Source organism: Zerene cesonia, chromosome 15 (genome assembly GCF_012273895.1).
Source record: "Zerene cesonia ecotype Mississippi chromosome 15, Zerene_cesonia_1.1, whole genome shotgun sequence".
In the NCBI taxonomy this organism is placed as follows: Eukaryota; Metazoa; Arthropoda; class Insecta; order Lepidoptera; family Pieridae; genus Zerene; species Zerene cesonia.
The window spans coordinates 9,041,783-9,060,619 of NC_052116.1; the positions used below are offsets into that span (position 1 = coordinate 9,041,783).

Sequence of the window (18,837 nt, forward strand, 5' to 3'; positions counted from 1 at the left end):
ATTGGGATATTTTTGGTACAATTTACATTATCATGTTGATAACATTTATCCTTACTTATTTCATGGCCATGAATACACGTAAATCATAATAGTATTGCCATACTCATATAATTTACGATTTTATAGTTAATGGCTATACCATATCAGCAAATAAATCATTCGATAACATTTTTTTGCAATAGATTTTCCTACACACATACAAACAAAAAAAAAATGAGATCGCTTTTCTATAAAAGAAAAATCAATAAAACTCGCTTTTCTATAAAAGAAAAAATCCAAAACTACCTCATCAAATTAAAAATTAGCAACTAAAAAGCTACATTTCTCCATTCCTCCTGAGTGATATATAGACTATTATTTTTTTAGTTTTTAGTCCGTTTTCCACCCTGGAAATGGCGGGATGAACGGTTAGTTTTTATAAACGTTTTATTTAATTAGTATTAGCGATTTGTTCGAGCTGCGGGTCCTCGTGCAGCCACATGAACTGGCGGATTTCATCCTCCGAAGACGGACAGCAATGCGGCTGAGCCTTGTCCAAGATGCGACGTAACTCCTGTAACATTGTATAGTGATGTAAAAATAAAATGAACTATGTAGTATGATATAAAGTATACACAGCCGGATGTTTTGATATAAGAAATAATAACTTTAAATTAAATAAAATAGACCAGCATAAACAGCCCAAATCAGTCAAGTGCGAGTTGGACTGTTGTTTAACATTGATTTATTATTATTGTTCTTTAAACAATTGTTATTTATAAAGCAATTCCAATAAAGTAAAAATTAAACTTAACAAAGGATTTTTTTTTATATAAATTCGTCTAGGACAGTACAGTACAGTACAGTACAGTACGAGTGGTGGGTGGGTACCTGCATGGCGGCGCGGTTCCTGTCGGCGGCGCCGAGGTGGTCGAGGATGGGCGGCGGGTAGTCGCGCCCGATCACGCAGCCCGCGCGCTGCTGCACCTCCAGCGGGGCCTTCCACGGCTCGTAGCTGTTCCCACGAACAATTTATCAAAATAATATTTTTATATAAAAATTTTTTGTATCATCTTCACGCTTAAACCATTAAATCGATTTGTATAAAATTTTGTATATATATATTTTCAGTCCTAAGAAAGGACGTAGGATAGCTTTTATCCAGGAAATATTATATATACCAGGACTACGCGGAAAATTCCTCAGACCGTTTTTTTTTTCTATTGTATACGCCGGCGGAAACCTAGCAATCTTCCACTAGATTTTTCTTGTTTGTGGGATGGGGTGTGGCAAGGACTCGTCTATGTTAGGTTGATCAGTGACAGTCACGTCGGTCGAAAGTGCCTAAAATCGAGCACGTAGCACACACACAGACACACAGACACACGCTCACATGTAGGCGTCCGGCATGTGCGTCAGCTCGGGCACGTAGCGGCGCACGTAGCGGCCGCTGGGCTCGAGGCGCAGGCCGAGCCGCACGGGGCACGCGCACTCGCCCGAGTCCAGCAGCGCCTCGAACGCGCTCGACGACACCCACATCCAGTTGCCCGCGCACACCGACCTGCCGGGCGACACCGGGTGTCAGCATCCTTGCAATGAGGTGTCGTGAAAAAATAATGCGGGGCAACGAAAACAAAAGTAAATACATAAATCTGCATGAAGATAATCATCAATCTCACATACAAAATATATTCTACAGTAAACAAACCGATTTCTATACAAATACGAAAACAATATATGAATATGGACTAGGGCAAGAGAGGTCTTTGCCCAGCAATGGGACAGCCGTGGCTGATAAGAAAGAGTTCTCAGACGTACCAATCTGCGTCCAGCAGATACTTCAAGAAATGCTTCAAGCCGTGCTCCCAAGAGAGCCACAGAGTGCCGCGCGTGAGGAATGACGCGACGGTGTTACGCAACGCGTGGTGCAGCCAGCCCTCAGCCAGCAGCTGCCGCATGGCTGCGTCCACGAATGGAAATCCCGTACGACCTTCTTTCCACCTACAGTTAAGCTTAATAAGTAAATCGATGATTCACATCCGGCTCGAAGGATCATTTTCTTATACGAATGATCAAAGGATCAAAATTTCACCAGCTAAAATGTAGTAAATCATCCATTTTTGAAATTTACTAGGTATAACTATCAGAGGACTAGACTAAAAGAAAAAAAATAACTTTTAGTCTTTTGAAAGCAGGTCAACAAACCAATAGTCTAGCGGTCTACAACTAGGTATAAAAGTCGCCCATATTTTTCTGTGCTTGCTGTAATAAAAACCAGTGTTTACCTCTCGAGGTGGTCACCCTGCGGTTGCTTCCAGGGGATGTCGAGGCAGATGGGGTTGCCCTCCATCTGCCCGTAGCGGGGGTTGTTCACGCTCATCGTGTAGAAGTATTCGCGCCAGATTAGCTGGCCTGTGTGATGGTGAAGGGTATACTTATGTGTCTTACATCAGATAGAATTAGAAGATAATAACCCATGATCGATATTAAAAAAATTATAACCTAAATAGCACTAGAGAATTCTTACCCGTAATAAAATGAGTTGACGATACACGACCCTGGTGCACTTTCTGAAACAGATCTTGTACCGCCCAGTAAAACCTGAAATAAAGCAGCATATGTCTTAACATTTATAAAGCTAAGAAAAAAATGAGATTTTGATAATTTTCGATTTAGAAGCAAGAATTCGAATATGTTATCCAATTCTAACAAAACTTTATTTCAAATATTGATCTTATTATATGTATATATCTTGAATGAGAAGTGATCCTTACCTCCTCACCGATAAGCATCCAAACCGCAAAGCTGGACTCAGCGATATGGGAGGTCCCAACAAGTCCGGACTGCCGTGGGTTGGCAGATATGAACCCCTGCAATGATACAGTGTTTCTGAAAAGTTGTTAAAACTAAATATGTCATAGAAACAAAAGAAATCACACTAACATCATAAATGTGAAAGTTTGTTTGGATGTTTGTCCGTCAATCACGCTGAAACTACTAAACGGATTTTGATGAAATTTGGTATGAGCTGATTTGGGTGATAGGATACCTTTTAACTGGATTAAATGCTCCTTTGGGATAAAACAGGAATCTTGATATCCGGGCGGAGCCTGGACGATCGTCTTATTCTTAATAATTTCAATTAGCGTATGTAAACCAAGTTCCATTGAGCATAGTACACCGCATGCGCACCCTGTACATATAGATGCTACTCACTTGCAAAAGGTCTCGTGTTCGACCGCCAGTCTCTGGTCCGCCTGCTGCAGCGCCGCCCTCTCCCCTCCCACCCAGCGGATCATACGGATGTCCTCCTTCTCCAGGAACACACCCAGGTCTTCTGGTTTTGGAGTCTGGAAACGATTGGCGATTGATTGAAATTGGAGTGGTGGGTTTGTTTCCAAGGTTCTAACGAGATTCTTGAGACGTTGAAGACGTGATGTGCAAGGTTATTTTGACTGCTTTGATAGATGAATTAAACAAAATCTTCGTATGTAAGAGATGACAAAAAAAAGTCGGAGGAGAAGCTGATATTATGCTAGTCAATTGGTTGAGATCAGGTTTACCTTTAAGATACCAATTCACTAGGTCTTATGTTTTTCATTTTTAAATGTTTTATTTTTGAAATTTTTTTTTAAATTCAAGAAAAAGCTATCTATTAGTCTACTAAAGTATAAATTTACCTTGTCAAAAACAACAAATTCATTGTAAAATGAATCAGGCAACACTCCAAAGTTGACCTTGCGCAGGTCCACATCATCTACGGGTCGCGGCGGATCACCAATTATAGCTACAGTATGCTGAAATTGAACAGAATATATTTAAGATAGAGAACTCTTGACAGTACCGTACAAGACACTGTACACGGTTAGTTATACGACAATCTGAAAGGGGAAAATATCTGAACAAATCATCCATAAAATATACGATAATTACATTAGCAAAATTTCTTGAAATTGTCTTAAGATTTTCAGTTTCTTCATTCGAAATTTATTACTTTAAATATTGTTTAAATCGAGTTTTAGTTTATTGACTGACTACTCAATAAAGAAGTGACGGTAGCCCTCGACTGAAGCGCATAACAGTATCCGGAATTAAGATGAAAACTACTGACTTATATATCCCATGACGCTGCGCGAAACAAACTAAATAACATACTTACACCCTTATATATGACTTATTTAAACACACACATACTCCTCTCTAATAACTCACCAAGAACATCTGATAGGTGAGCGGCGGTATCCCCCCGTTGACCCTCACGATGGTGTCCGGGTCCCACAGCGTGTGCGACACCCGCTCGCGGCACCGCACGCCGATCTGGCGGCACACGGCGCGCACGCTCTCGTCCCGGGCACGCCATATCGGCTCGCAGTCTTGCTCGAAGCATAGCTTGCTTATGCCTGGAGCGTGTGATTGAATAATTGTGTGATTGGAGGTGAATGAAAGAGTGAACAAGGGGTGTGGATGAATGAATGTGTGAAGTATTGATTATATGAGATATCGCAGACTGTCGAGGCACACGGTTCGCACGCTTTCGTCGCGCAGTCTCGAAGCATAGCATGTGCCTGAAGCGTGATTGAATGAGAAGGTTTTTACAAGAAAAATACATCCGAAATAACAAAAAAACCTGGTGGCACATCGCATATTATTCTCGAAACTAGACATGCCTGCATGCATACATATTATACTTTACAATTACGAGAAACTTACATGTTAAACTGAATTAAAAAAAAGTCATGAAATATTCAAGAAGATCACAAAAACGCCTCACTTAATTTATGGACGTCCACATATAGTCCAAATAGCAACAGATTTGTTTCGCCAAAGGCAGATCATCAAAGATACTCATTTTTTTAAATTTTGTATCACATTACATTCTGTCTGTTCAGAAAAAAAGACTATTAAGGGCCTTTAAATAACAAAATAAATACATTTTCGGATCCTTATTTACTGTGACTTAATATGCATAAATTTTTTTTCAATCAAACATCAGATCAAAGAAAACCCCACCTTCTACAAATAAATTAAAAAACTACTAGAAGAGTCACAAAAATATCGAAAGTACATTCGTAAAGTCCATCCATAATCCGTCAACGAAAAAATAACACTAGTACACAACCGAAAGGTGAAACTAAAATTACATTATACATAACATAAACATCGCAAACCGAATTTTCTAGATCCAGCTCGCGACCTAATTACCGCTCCTGTTGCTGACAGCTTAGCAGTTAGCACCAACGTGACAAACGTGCTTCAGTCACGTGCCGCGTGAACAATACCCGCTTTCGTACAGTGCACAACTCACGACCTAATTATAAATGCCATTGGAGCTATATCGTTTAGGGGCTATTAACAAATGATAAATCTGAGGCGCAAATAATGAAACAATACAATATTGCAATAAGACAATTCACGTGTACACTAATAAAATATTAATTACTAGACAATGAAAATTTATATTCAACAAAAAAACTAAACTGGCTTCAAATTGCAAGAACTAAACAACATTTAAATGGGACCACATGGGAGCCATTAGTTTTAATAAAACAAATATCATATTGTTTTATTTGAAAATCTCTTCACCCAGTCGAAAGTTAACTGATATACGAACAAACACAAAAAAATACAGTCGAATGGAGAAAGAATACACCCAACCACAAAAACACATGCCAGAGCATTACTCTGAAATATTTATCAGTCTCCTTTATACAATAAAATAAAAAACGAGTTTGATTCAAAGTTCTACTGTTTAGACTTTAGAATTAAGACATACCAAATTCCTCCCACAATCTCCGAATCACGTCCGCAGGTTTCCCTTTGATCATCAGAAGCCTCCCTCCATACTGCCTGAACTGACGATCTAGGTCATCTAGTGCTTCCAAGAGATAGCGCATACGGTTGTACCCTACCACTTTTGTACCTGCACACAACACAATGACAATTATCTTTCTGGCAATAGAAGCTTTTACTATACCATCAAGGAATTGCGCAGGTAAATAGAGGTAAGTTAAAATATGTGTATGCATAGGCCGCGTAGAAACTATTAAAAAGTCATAAATAAATAAAACCATTTATTTAATAATATATAATATGTTTATATAAACACATATAAATTACAATAACAGACAGATAGGAAAGAAGAGAGATCTTTTATTCTCCCTCTGATTAGTTAAAGCGTACTATACCTAAATAATGAACTCAGATTGACAAAAAATAGACAGCCAAGTAAAAAATACGCCAGACAAACTGAAGAGATTATCATTAACAATATAATAGATAGATATAATATAATAGAAGAAATATGATTAATCAAAAAAACCCAAATATATTTGAAAATCAGATTAGCTCACCGGCAGTCTCTCCATCAAACACGAAGATTGGGAAGAACGGAGTCTCCGGGTCCTCGAGGGCGTCATGAAGCGCCGGGTTGTCGTGCAGCCGCAGACCGTGTCGGAACCAGAGCACACTGCCGCCCAACATGATGATGTGACTGGAATTATTAGATCTATGTGACAGTCTGAACTTGAATGACTCGATTTTGAAGAGATTGACAATAGTATTTTCTTGTGTTTGGTTTCACGCGAGTATTATACATTTAGAAATTAAAAACTTTTTAAGGGTTAATAATATAATGAATAAATCGCGTTTAAAATCCGTTGAAAAGTTTTTAATTTCTAAAAGAGATTGACAATATTTATATTTACTTTATCCAATAATTTAAAAAAATTGACTGAAAAATGGGATTTTTTTTTTAATAAATAGAAGAAATATCGCAAGAGAATTATTTAATAATTAATTTCTTCACAATTTATTACTTCAATCAACTATATTTTATTCTACATAACAATTGAGAAAATTCTAACGATATCCCATACATACGAAATTGTTCAGGTCTTTAGAAATAAATACTTATCTAAATCACACATTGTCAATGTCTTATAAAAAGTACTAGAAAAACCTAACCATGATACTTAAGTCTTAATAAAATTCTAAACCTCTCGTAAATCCCTTCGATGATTGAATAATAGTGGACAAGGTCAGCGCGACACTGCGGAAATAACCAATGCAAATCGTTTAAGATGCAATAAGTCGTGTTCGTTGCACTGCTGACGTCACCATGCATATAACGGCACTATTAATAATTTAATTATTTACATACTGCATTATTTCATTAATAAAACTGGTACAGATTAGTCTTTTATCACAAATAGCCCATCTGTAAGTTTTGCCTAGAGTTATCCAGGAGTGTTGAAAATGGGCGATTTTATAGTCTTTGACTCTTGGAATTTCCACTTTGTTATCTCGCATCTTGTCCATTCCTGCCGCCTTTCCTATTGGAAAAGGGACGTAGTTGCGCACTTTATTGACGATGTCTCTTCCCGAGCCATTTTACAAGGAAAATTTAATGTACAAAATGAATTTCAGAAACTTTCCAACAATTTATATGTAACAATATTTTTCGTAATATGTTTAGTTTCGTCCTATGAATATTTTTACTACCGGACTAAAAGGACATATGACGTATTTGCCGTGAATAGCTTAACATCAAAAATAAGTCAGGAACCTTTTCGCCTCTGAAGTTTTAACATCATAGGTAGAAGATAGACTAAATGCTTAACTTGAAGAAAACGAAAAGGGAAGGTAAAAGGAATGTGGCGCATTGGCGAATAATCGACATTAATAATGCAAAAAATTTTATGCTTATTGCTTTCCCAGGTTAAATCTAGTTTATGTTTAAAAATTGCTCCAAAGCTGCAGTTGAGAGCTGTTTACTAATATTTAACTGTAGAGAGATAAATTTGTAAATTAAAATGTAAAATTTTCATCCGAAAAGTTTTAGTCTCACACTCTCTGGAGCTTTTATCGGGATAACTAACAACTGCGTCAGTTTTAAATAAACTATTTATAGTATATTAAAGTCTATTAAGCCCATAAAGTTCCAAAAAAATGTAATACGGTAAAAGACCAATGGGCCTGGTGACTCCATGAATATTTTAATAAACATCAAGAAGGTTTCACTGTCAAGCGGAAGCCAATACTGTTCTCGAACTTTCCAGACTAAAATACTGGAAACTTCTAAGGGTGAATAATGTATACATATATTTTATTTTTGCGAAAATACATTTTTTCTAAACACGGACGGTTGAGTTTTTTATAGATAATTGTGAGTTATGCTATTTATGAATTTACGAATACTATATCGCTGTAAATTGGAAAATATTATAAAAGTATTTGTAGCATTTAAAATATTGACGGATATCGGACTAAAATTACTCAAAAATTTGTATGAATAATTTAAGTGGCATTGCTTAAAATAGTAAACATAATAAATTCAATTTCAATTTATTCCTTTTTTGTCCTAAAATTTTCTCCCACAAAAACCCTTTTTTAATTTCATTAAAAGCTTGTATTAAATACATTGTTATTTGAAGATTACTTTATAAGCCAATAAAATTCAATAGTCTATGAATAAATTTTCGGAAAATGTTGTGTACTCACAAATAAGAGGTCACCTCAACACGACATCCGAAACGCAACTGATATTTCCCAGTTCCCTCCCGCAAAATGCAGGTGAGGCGTTGTGCGCAGCCATAGATTATATATACTGGAGAGTTTTTATATTTTTTTAAACTTCTATTAAATATTTTTCTTATAAATATTTACATTTGATTTTGAGAACACTTTTTTAGAACTTCGCATGGAAAATCAGAATTAAAGATGAATTTTAAAAGTTGCTTATTATAACACAACGAATTTGCAGCGGCCTTACCTCTGCGAATGTTCATGGGCTGTGATGATCGCTTACCATCTGGCAAACCACCAGCTCACTTGCCCGCTACTAAAATTAAAACTGTTTTTGTGTGAAAGCGTAACAAACATACATCCATTGATTCTTGTAAATTTACGTATTTATAATACTAGCTGCGCCCTGCGGTTTCACTCGCATAAGTCCGTATCCCGTAGGAAAGTCGGGATAAAAAGTTGCCTATATGTTATTCCAGTTGTCCAGCTGTCTACATACGTAATTTCATTGCAATCGGTTCAGTAGTCTTTGCGTGAAAGAGCAACAAACACAAACAAATCCTTACAAACTTTCGCATTTATAATATTAGTAGTAGCAGTGGTGGCTCAGTGGTGAGAACCTCGGACTTCAAAATCGATAAGTCGGGGTTCGAGACCGGGCGAGCGTGCAGGAAATAAATTGATTTTTCAATTTATCTGCGCATGTGGATACATCACCACTGCTTAAACGGTGAAGGAAAACATCGTGAGGAAACCGACATGTCCAAGAATTAAAAAGTTCGACGACATGTGACATCTGCCAACCCGCATTTGGCCAGCGTGGTGGATTATGGCCTGAACCCTCATAGGAGGCCTGTGTCCCAGCAGTGGGAACATATATCGGCTGATGATGATGATGATGATGATGATGAATATTAGTAGGATAATACTAGGAAGAAAATATATTTCGATAATACTATAGTGGGAAGTAAAATATTTGTAAAACCCTTTTCTTATCATTTCACTCGATGTTACAGCTCGTGTGCTTATCAACATAATGACTTACACAGCGGTTATGTAATCTATGTTTATTATACTATACATACAAAACGAAGTACTAGCAATTTACAATAGTAATTATTATAGTGAATATAATTTAGCTTCACATTAGTAAAAGTAGTTTCAACATCAGTATATTATCACCAAAACAATAAAAATATTAATCTATACTAATACTAGCTGCACCCGGCAAACGCTGTTCTGCCTTACTCTTATCGTTTAGTGGTATGAAAAATAGATGTTAGCCGATTCTCAGACCTACCCAATATGCTTACCAAATTTCAGAGGAATCGGTCAAGCCGTTTCGGAGGAGAATAGAGACTAACATTGTGACACGAGAATTTTATATATAAGATTATAAAACTGAAGAGTTTGTTTGTTTGTTTGTTTAAACGCACTGATCTCAGTACCTACTGGTCCGATTTGAAAAATTCTTTAAGTGTTAGATAACCCATTGATTGAGGAAGGAATATATGTACCACGGGCGAAGCGGGAGCGGACCGCTAGTACCATATAAGTTTTTTCTACCACTAACAATATTCCTTTAGAAGTTTTTATTCTTTCTCATTCATTTATATTGTCTTGACTCATAAATAAACGTGGTATTTTGTCGTATACCAGTTTGCCAAAACACAGTATAATAAATACAAGTAACCGAACGATACGCAGCAGTAAGAATATACAAACCGCGGTGCATTAAATATAAATATTTGTTGAAATTGCATAATTATATGCTAGATTGATTTACGTTATGTTTGCATTACAGCGATCACATTTCTTTAGCTATATAATTACAAATGCATGCATACAACACGAGTTTTTAGCCGCGTTATTTATTTATAAATTTCTCATGACATTTAGTGTAACGCTTTTGCATTATCATACTACCTGCAAGGTTAACATATTACTTTTTAATATTTAGCCTATGTATAGGCATGTATATCAAAGCTTTATTCTAATGAAATACTTAATTTCTAATCGTAACTGTTCTATTTCTATGAAACTAGCTACCCACTTTCGGATTCGCCCGTGTAGTAAAAGAAAAAATATGGTATTCCCCGCATAGTAAGCGTTCCTGTTGTATATAAAAAAAAACCTATCCAATGTTTTTTTGTTTTGATTTAATCAAGAGGAAGGTTTGAATATATAATAATATAGAACAAAGAAGGTTTTATTTCCAAATAAATGCGTGCGAAGCCGCGGGCAAAGGCTTGTTTATGATATTATAGTAGGAATGAATCACCTAGTTGATTCTAGGGATTATATGATACATGTATTTATGTCTACTAATTAATTTTTAATCGTGATCTACTGAACTAATTTCATTTCAGTTTCATTAAAACACAGATTAGACTTAGAAAATAGGAAAAACGTCGGTCTAAGAGACATTGAAAATGGATTATATATAGATAATATTTATGCATATATGGTATCGTTACGCAATGAATTTTCACCCGACTTCAAAAAGGAGGATGTTCCCAATTTTGATAATTCATTTTTTTTTCTTTGAAAACTGGTGCCTTCCGTGTGGTCTCGTTTTAATTTTGACTAGTTATAACAATTTAAAAGCGGTTAAGGTTTTTATTATAATTATTAGTCCCCGAAGCAAAAATAGGATTAAACGCTTGACGTCTGTTCATGTTTGTCCGTCTGTGAAACGGACAGACCGAATTATATCATATTTTAGTTTTATATATTTTATTAATTATTTCTATGTGTATATACAACACAGATCAGTAATTTCCCTCCCTCCATCTACCTAGAATAAATTAAAACTGCAAGAAGCAAGTAACAGAGCCACAAAGCAGTTCAAAATTATCTAAACGTATTGAAAACACATGCGAAACCCAACAAGACTTGTACACACAAAGCACACGTTTAGTTAAACAAACAATTAGCTTGTATTAGCATAGTAATCTGAGGTTAATTAGCGTTGGCTTAGACTCTGTTTCAATTTCACAGTTTGTTTGTTTATATAGTATAAGCTTTCCGCCCCAGCTTTTCCCAGGTTAATCATATAGCCTAAGCGCTCGGGAAACATGTAGAAATCCAAGGATAAAGGAACTTTTGAAATCGGTCCAAGAGTTCCTGAGATGAGAGCATTCAAACAAACAGTATTTAGTAACCGGAAGAAAATCTAACATTATCTTAAAACTATTCACGTAATATAAAAGAATGTTTTCAATCTATACTAATAATAATATTAGTATAGATAGATAGTTCAGCATTATAAAATGCTGAAGAGATTTTGTTTGTTTTTTTGAACGCGCTAATCTCAGTAACCGCTGGTCCGATTTAAAAAATTATTTCAGTGTTAGATAGCCAAGATAGGAAGGATATAAGCTATATATGTACCACGAGCGAAGCCGGGTGGACCGCTAGTATAAATATAAATGTTGGACCTTTAGAACGCTGGATGCTGAAAATTCCCGCCCTTGTGCCAGGGCGTCGTTAGGGGAGGAGAGAAGAGAAAAACGTTATAAATCCGGGTCTACCAGCCTGCACTAAATATTTTATATCATTGTCTGCTTCTGACAATAATCACTCGAAATTGCATTCAATTCACCCCACATAACGCACTTGTCCACAATAAAATGATTGCAACTCGACACTACAACACGTGATGAGCGCACGTGAACTATATCTTTCACTTGTACTGGTACTTGATTTTGATTTAATTATGTTTTTGTGTGATGACCTGTGTTGTTTTTTGCTCTAATTAAACACTTTTTCCACCATTTTTCCAACATACCTACCTATATTAGCATAGTAGTATAGCATATGCTAAAATAGTCTAATAGCGTTCCGCCAGTAGTCTATACTAATATATGTAATAAAGAGGAAAAGTTTTTTCGTTTATTTATTACCTAAAGGCTTCGAAAGTACTGGTCCGATTTTGAAATTTCTTTCACCTGAATTTCTACATTATTTCCAAGTGCTATAGGATACTTTTTACCTCGAAAATGTAGCATGGGTGAAGCCGGGGGGGAACAGCTAGTCAAAGGTAAAGATATACTGTTCCGGGGATCCCGCATACTCTCTGCTTACGTGAGATTTGAAAGGTGATGTATTTCTGTTGTCACGATTGAATAATACACTCAATTATAAAACTGAGCTTGCAACTATGTATAAGCATGATGGTCGATCGGAGGGGCGAACACACTTGACCTTATACAGGGATGCAGGCACATCTATCACACTGGCCAAGTTTCTGTTTTTATTACTTTTGTGTGTGGGAGTTGAGCACTCTCCAGCACAAATTGGCCCAACTCGCACCAAGGATACACTTGCACCCCCAAAAACCGGCGTGAAATAGTATCATGGTAATGTGTTTAGTTCTGAGAATGTAGCCGGAGGCCCACATCTTTTTCGTAACTCTTCCTAACCCATTTCTACATTCCCAACACCAATCCTAATCTTTTATCCCAATTAATTTACCAATTTCACGGTTTAATGTTGATGGGTGGCCATCACTAATCGGAGAAATTTAAATGTTTGGAGCTTTTTCTAAGTTCAGCATTGTTATTACAGTATTTTCTTCATCCCAAAGTAACTTTCCTTCTGTTCTTTTTTAGCTGTCTAGCCGCTATCCTATTTAAATCTAAATGTCTGAAATCAAGATTGCCCTTGGATTCCTTAACATTTTCCAAGAAGTCGGTGACAAATTTCTCTCTTTGTTTCTTTCAACATGTTAATTTAATAATACAGCAATATAATAAGCATATGACTGTAAAATTAATCATCATGCAATTAAAAATATTTTTCAATATTATAAATTATGTCTTGACCTACAAAAACATTTATGTGGTCATATTATGTCCAACATTGTGTTTTTTTTCATTTAAAAGCATCTGTTTAGAAGAGATTTTAATAATTTATAATCCCCAGGGAAGAAAATAGAAAACGAAAGATTGCATGAAAATTTATTTTGACCATTCAGGGGAATTTGCAGGCATCAGCTTGCATCAGGCAAAGAGAAAAGAGTTTTTTGCTTGTCAATTCTGGAATGCTAAATTCCCGTATTATTACCACTGTTTGGTTCAATTATTCTTGAGTGACAGCTTGCATTAAATTTTATTTATATCACGGGACGAGCGACTAGTAATATAAAATAAAATAATGAGATGACTTACCTTAATAGGCTCTGAATATGACGTTTTGCAAGACTTTAATTGGTATGGCATAAAAAATACACTTATTGTCTTTTCTGCATTATTACGATGCGAGAAGAGATTAAATTATTAAAACAAAAACGAATATTTTTATTACACAAAAGATTACTAATTCTTGTCACAATTTATTTCAATGGATAAAATTTCGGGATTCCAGTAATTTGCGAAATTGCAGCCGATTATATAAATATTATTTGGAGAGAAAATAATTAAATTATTACAAGTTCACATGCAATTAACAAATCACAATTAATAACTGACATTGACATCACAAGTCACAACAGTTAACAGCTGAGGATTGACGTTTAAAATTCAGAGAAAAGTCTATCTAGTATCTAAATCATTCCTTCTTCCTTTAAATGTATTATTAGCTATTAACAGCAATAATATAAATGTATTATTATTATGATAAAAATATAAAAACGGTACATCAAATTCAATAGGCCATAGACTTCTTTTATTTTCGTACTCTGTAGTCTAACAGTAGTCTATGGTTACCAATCGCAAAAAAAGAATCCCTTACTGAAGGATTTACAAAAGTGTGCAGTGTTTTTAAAAATATTTTATAAAATAAAGCAGTATGAACAGTATCAGAATCATGCACAGAATCCCTTTCCGACAGTGGCGATCTATATCACGATGGTATAAAAGGATTAATTTTAATAATTTTCACATATAGGTTATGTCTACATAATAATTTTAAAAGACCAATTATTGCACTTTTATTTGTATTATTTCAGTGCTTCATTACAACAAGAAGTCACAGAGGCAATTTCACCTTTAACCATTCCACCTCCAGACGGTGTAGATAAACCAGTGTCCGCAAAAATTGAGAAAATTGTCTCGGAAATCACAAACCTTAGTTTACTCGAAGTATCAGAGTTGAGTCAGGTTTTGAAGAAAAGGTTGAACTTGCCTGATGCTCCTGTTATGCCGATGGGAGGTTTCGCTATGGCTGCACCAGCTACTGAAGAGGAAGAAGCTGCCCCTAAGGCTGTAAAGACTAGTTTTACGGTAAGAGTATGAATAAAATATGTTTTTCACACACATTGGATATTTTTCTATAAAACACAAAATGCCTTCCAGTAACCTCAATTTCGATAATCTACATAATACAATTGTTTATTTATGGGATAAATGTCTTGAATGAAAAATAACTTTATTATCATTTAATTACAGGTAAAATTGACCAAATTTGATGAGAAACAAAAAGTAGCACTAATTAAAGAGGTGAAGGGTCTATTGGAAGGTTTCAATTTAGTGCAGGCCAAGAAGTTTGTGGAGAGTGCACCGACAGTTGTAAAGGCTGACATTTCTAAGGATGAAGCTGAGAAATTAAAGGAGGCACTCACTAAAGTGGGAGCAGAAATAGAAATAGATTAGATTTATATATAATAGTTTGGTAATTAGTTAAGTAGTGAATAAAATTATGGAAAATTATTGTTTCCTTTTATTCAAAACCAGCAGTCCGCCCCAGCTAGGCCCATTATATATAAATAGCTCAGCGTTTAGAGCGAGCGTTGAAATATTAGACTAAAGACAATAAAATAAAATGGAAAACAAATTCAACCTATTCTAATGAATAGTCGTACTTTCAAAGCACAAAAAAGTCCTCCCAGACTAATAGATATAAAGTTGTACAAAAAAGGGACTATTGTTTTCTTGCTTGTTTCTCACAGTTTAGCAATTTAGTATTGTTTTTATTATGTGTTTAATATAAGGCATTATTATGACTCTGACTGTGTTTCTTTTGGCAAATGAGAGATTTTATGATATCATTATTGTCTGTAGGTAATAAAAAGTATATAATTTTATATATAAGATATTGAGTATATAGTTTTTTTTAACAGTAAAATACACTATATATACAGTATAGTCAAAAACACTAAATAATATTGTTAGTTGAATTAGGAATCTTAAATATGAGATACATATACAGCCTGAACATTATCTCCAGTCAATATACGCTTCATTTTTTTTAAAATAGAAATTGTAATTTTTTTTTAAATATATGTTTGGAAGGATTGTTTTTATTTAAAAGAATCAATGCCAATGTAAAAATATATTTAAATCTCATTATGTTACAATATAATCTCAGTAACAATCTAAATCATTTACCTCACTATTTACTTCGTAAATACCTAAAATATCATCAAGAAGTGATGATAGACTCCGAATACCATCATTCCAATTTCTCTTCTGCTCTATCGCAGCATTAAAATTTTTACTCTTCAAATACGTTACAAAAACATAGGGTGTTGCCAGTTTTGTTAATTTCAACTGCTTTATTTCCACTTTATCACAATTTATACTCATTTGTTCTTCGTATATGTGTGCTAATAGATTCATATCATCAGCCTTAACAATACCATCAATAACTCTATCTGATATTTCTCTGTTTTGTGGCTGCATATCATTATCCACTAAATTTTCTTCATCACAACTCTTTAAGATTTCATCTACCCTTGGATCATTGCTGTTCGCTGATAAACGTTCCTGAACTTTATATTTATCAAGAATTTCCATTAATTCGGTTGAAATTTGTAGAGCTAAGTCCATTACAACGACTTCTGTATCGTCATATAGAAGTTTAACTAGTATCGATAAACATCCTATAGCTGCAAGATCGTCTAAAATTTTTGATAATCTCTTTTGTATTTCTCTTTCATTTAGCGTAACGATTTTCCTGGTTTCTATAGAAAATGTGACTGGCGGGAAGGTCCCATCCAACATCCCTTGATCTCTTAAGAACGATTGGATCACAACCCGCCAGAATTTTAAGGCACTCAATTGAACTTCCCAGTGGAAATCGTTTAGTGACGCGTTTACTAATTGTTCGTAAAGGAGCAATTTAGTGTCGTGCGATAACTTAATGTTCTGGTAGATCTCACATAGAACATTACAGGCCTCCTTCCGTACTATTCCTTCTGGATTATTACGCAATATTGATATTAAGAGGTCCTGAAAAAAAAAAACAAGTTGTTATGGAACATAACAAATATTGGATCAAGTAACCGATAAGATACGACGAATCGTTTTTAGAAAAATAAATAAACGGTTACAAACTGCCACATAACCCTGATATATGACTTGGCTATAACTATTAATATATTACAACTGTTATATGCGGGTTCAACAGACAGCAGTCTTATCGTGAACGAAAAAAAAACATCCAAGTCATCCTGACCAGCCCGAAGGAATTATCTGTGAGGCTGGGAAGATGACCTCCGCACTTCAATTATCAAATCAAATTATTAATTTCAGGCGCTGATCTCAAATACAAATTATTCACATCATCATACAATCATCATTACATGTCTATATCATAATCAATACCGTTTTTAAATTATATGAAGACATTCTTATATTTATTGATAAGTTTAAGCCAAATATATCAGAATTACTAGAAAAGAAAAAACTATCATATCTTATTTACATGAATATTCGTCCAATATCGTCGTTATTATTATTCGTCCAATACGTCTTATTATTCAAACGAAAATCACCGTAATTAGCGATGTTTTCCATGTAATCATTGAGCCTTTACGCATCCTATTCTACAGTGATAGAGATAACCAAATAGAAAACGATTTTTTTGATGCGATAACGTCTTGTGAATGAACGCCAGCTGCACGCGTCATGCGTGCAAAGTATTGTCAATGTGGGCTCAGTGTCGGACATGATCTTAATTCATTGATAGTAGTTAGATAAAAAAAAAGTTTCCTTCAACCAAAAAGTAATACACTTTAGACATCAAGTCACACCAATTATGTAGGCACATTAAGTTTAATGGTATAATTTTTAAGCAATGATCTGTATGCAGGTTCAACTTGTGTTACTGTGTGTGTGTCATTCGTAGATTTAAATTCATAAAAGTATACAATATCACGTAAAATCATCGTACGACAACTGACTTTAGACACAGACAATTTTTTATACACATTTTCTTACCAGTATATTAGGAAACTCAGCTTTCAGCCCCTCCCACAGCACGCTGACTTTGCTGGCCGCGCCCACACACTTCAGCGCCGACACGCGAACGTAAAACTCGTAATCGTTCAGCGCCATCGTCATGGCAACGTTTATCAGTTTGTTGGCCGTGATTTGCTTTTGGAACGGTGGAAATTCTGTTGAACGAGATTAATTTTTTAGATAGACAAGGCAATTACAACACAAACAGAGAAATATATATGGTCGATATAGATTATAGGATTTAAAGGTGTGTGTGCTTCCGGTACCTCTTTAGTTCCTTTGTTATTTTTTATACTCAATGTTTTAACAATTAATTTTATATTGATACATTCAACTGTTATTTTAACTTTGTGGTGATATAACATGAAATAAACGTATTATTATCCAACTATGTTATCACTATACCAGCTTGAAGCCACTACACTGTAAGTAATCCCTCTTTTAAATCAAATACTCACTGATAAAAGATATCTCAGTGCACACCAGCAACAGCTCTAAAGCTGTATCCCTCACCTCCCAGTGAAGGTCATGCATCTTCATGTATATGAGTTTCCCAATCTCATGCATACTGGACCCCGGCTTCGTGTCCAGGAGTAGGGAGAGATTAGGCGGGAGGAACTTCTTGACTGTTGTCGAAATGACATTCAATGCTGTGACTATGAACTGTAAGGAATATTTCGTTACAATTAAGGAAAACTATCTTAAAAACAAACACTGAATTCAATTCTTTGAAAAAGTGACAAAGTAAAAGGCCAGTTCGTGAACTAAACAAACAAATTTTGGTATATTTTGTAAAAAAGAAAATCATTTCCTATTACCTTCGTACACAAATTTGGCCTCTTCAGTATGTTATATACAACAGAATTCAAGCACACAACCTCCAAACTCTCATGCCAGTTTATGTTATAGTTCTTGACAAGGAACAATACTGTATCCAGTACATATCCCATGACCGAGATGGTTTCCTGATCATCCTCATAGCACTTTGACGGTTTTACTTGACCCTCCTCATCAAATGGTTCGAACTCTTTGATCACATAAAACAACGCTTGAAACACTAAATTCGCTTGCACGTCGTTCAAATGGTTCTTCAAAAACGACAAACGCTTCACACTTTGCAACGTCACTTGTTGCACGTCGAGTTGCAGCATCA

General features: G+C 35.3%; 3 protein-coding genes across 5 annotated transcripts in view; 1 reads left to right on the plus strand and 2 right to left on the minus strand.

Annotated features, from left to right (window-relative positions):
- Positions 1 to 276: 276 nt before the first annotated feature.
- LOC119832714 (cryptochrome-1) lies at positions 277 to 13,750 on the minus strand. Of its 3 annotated transcripts, none has more exons than XM_038356442.1 (13): positions 13,674 to 13,750; positions 6,330 to 6,469; positions 5,753 to 5,899; positions 4,192 to 4,379; positions 3,660 to 3,776; positions 3,196 to 3,329; positions 2,754 to 2,849; positions 2,507 to 2,580; positions 2,265 to 2,391; positions 1,798 to 1,980; positions 1,373 to 1,540; positions 871 to 994; positions 277 to 553 (listed from the first exon to the last, which is right to left on the minus strand). In XM_038356442.1, exons 2-13 carry the CDS (start codon positions 6,457 to 6,459, stop codon positions 431 to 433), a joined length of 1,611 nt encoding a protein of 536 aa, XP_038212370.1. In that variant the 5' UTR covers positions 6,460 to 6,469; positions 13,674 to 13,750; the 3' UTR covers positions 277 to 430. The 3 variants fall into 3 exon arrangements, with proteins under 3 accessions (XP_038212370.1, XP_038212369.1, XP_038212368.1); XM_038356441.1 differs by lacking the exon at positions 13,674 to 13,750 and adding an exon at positions 8,479 to 8,572; XM_038356440.1 differs by lacking the exon at positions 13,674 to 13,750 and adding an exon at positions 6,975 to 7,117.
- Positions 13,751 to 14,188: 438 nt separating this feature from the next.
- On the plus strand, positions 14,189 to 15,140 carry LOC119832716 (39S ribosomal protein L12, mitochondrial). The gene is made up of 3 exons (XM_038356443.1): positions 14,189 to 14,354; positions 14,453 to 14,726; positions 14,892 to 15,140. The coding sequence occupies exons 1-3, from the start codon at positions 14,293 to 14,295 to the stop codon at positions 15,093 to 15,095; spliced, it is 540 nt and encodes a 179-aa protein (XP_038212371.1). The 5' UTR covers positions 14,189 to 14,292; the 3' UTR covers positions 15,096 to 15,140.
- A 619-nt stretch (positions 15,141 to 15,759) lies between these two features.
- Positions 15,760 to 18,837, minus strand: part of LOC119832713 — an 8,283-nt gene continuing 5,205 nt past the window's right edge. Inside the window, exons 3-6 of the mRNA XM_038356439.1 lie at positions 18,503 to 18,837; positions 18,143 to 18,347; positions 17,664 to 17,839; positions 15,760 to 16,673 (exon numbers count right to left, since the gene is read on the minus strand). Coding sequence (XP_038212367.1) covers positions 15,807 to 16,673; positions 17,664 to 17,839; positions 18,143 to 18,347; positions 18,503 to 18,837 — 1,583 coding nt within the window. The 3' untranslated portion in view covers positions 15,760 to 15,806. The remainder of the gene's footprint in view (positions 16,674 to 17,663; positions 17,840 to 18,142; positions 18,348 to 18,502) is intronic.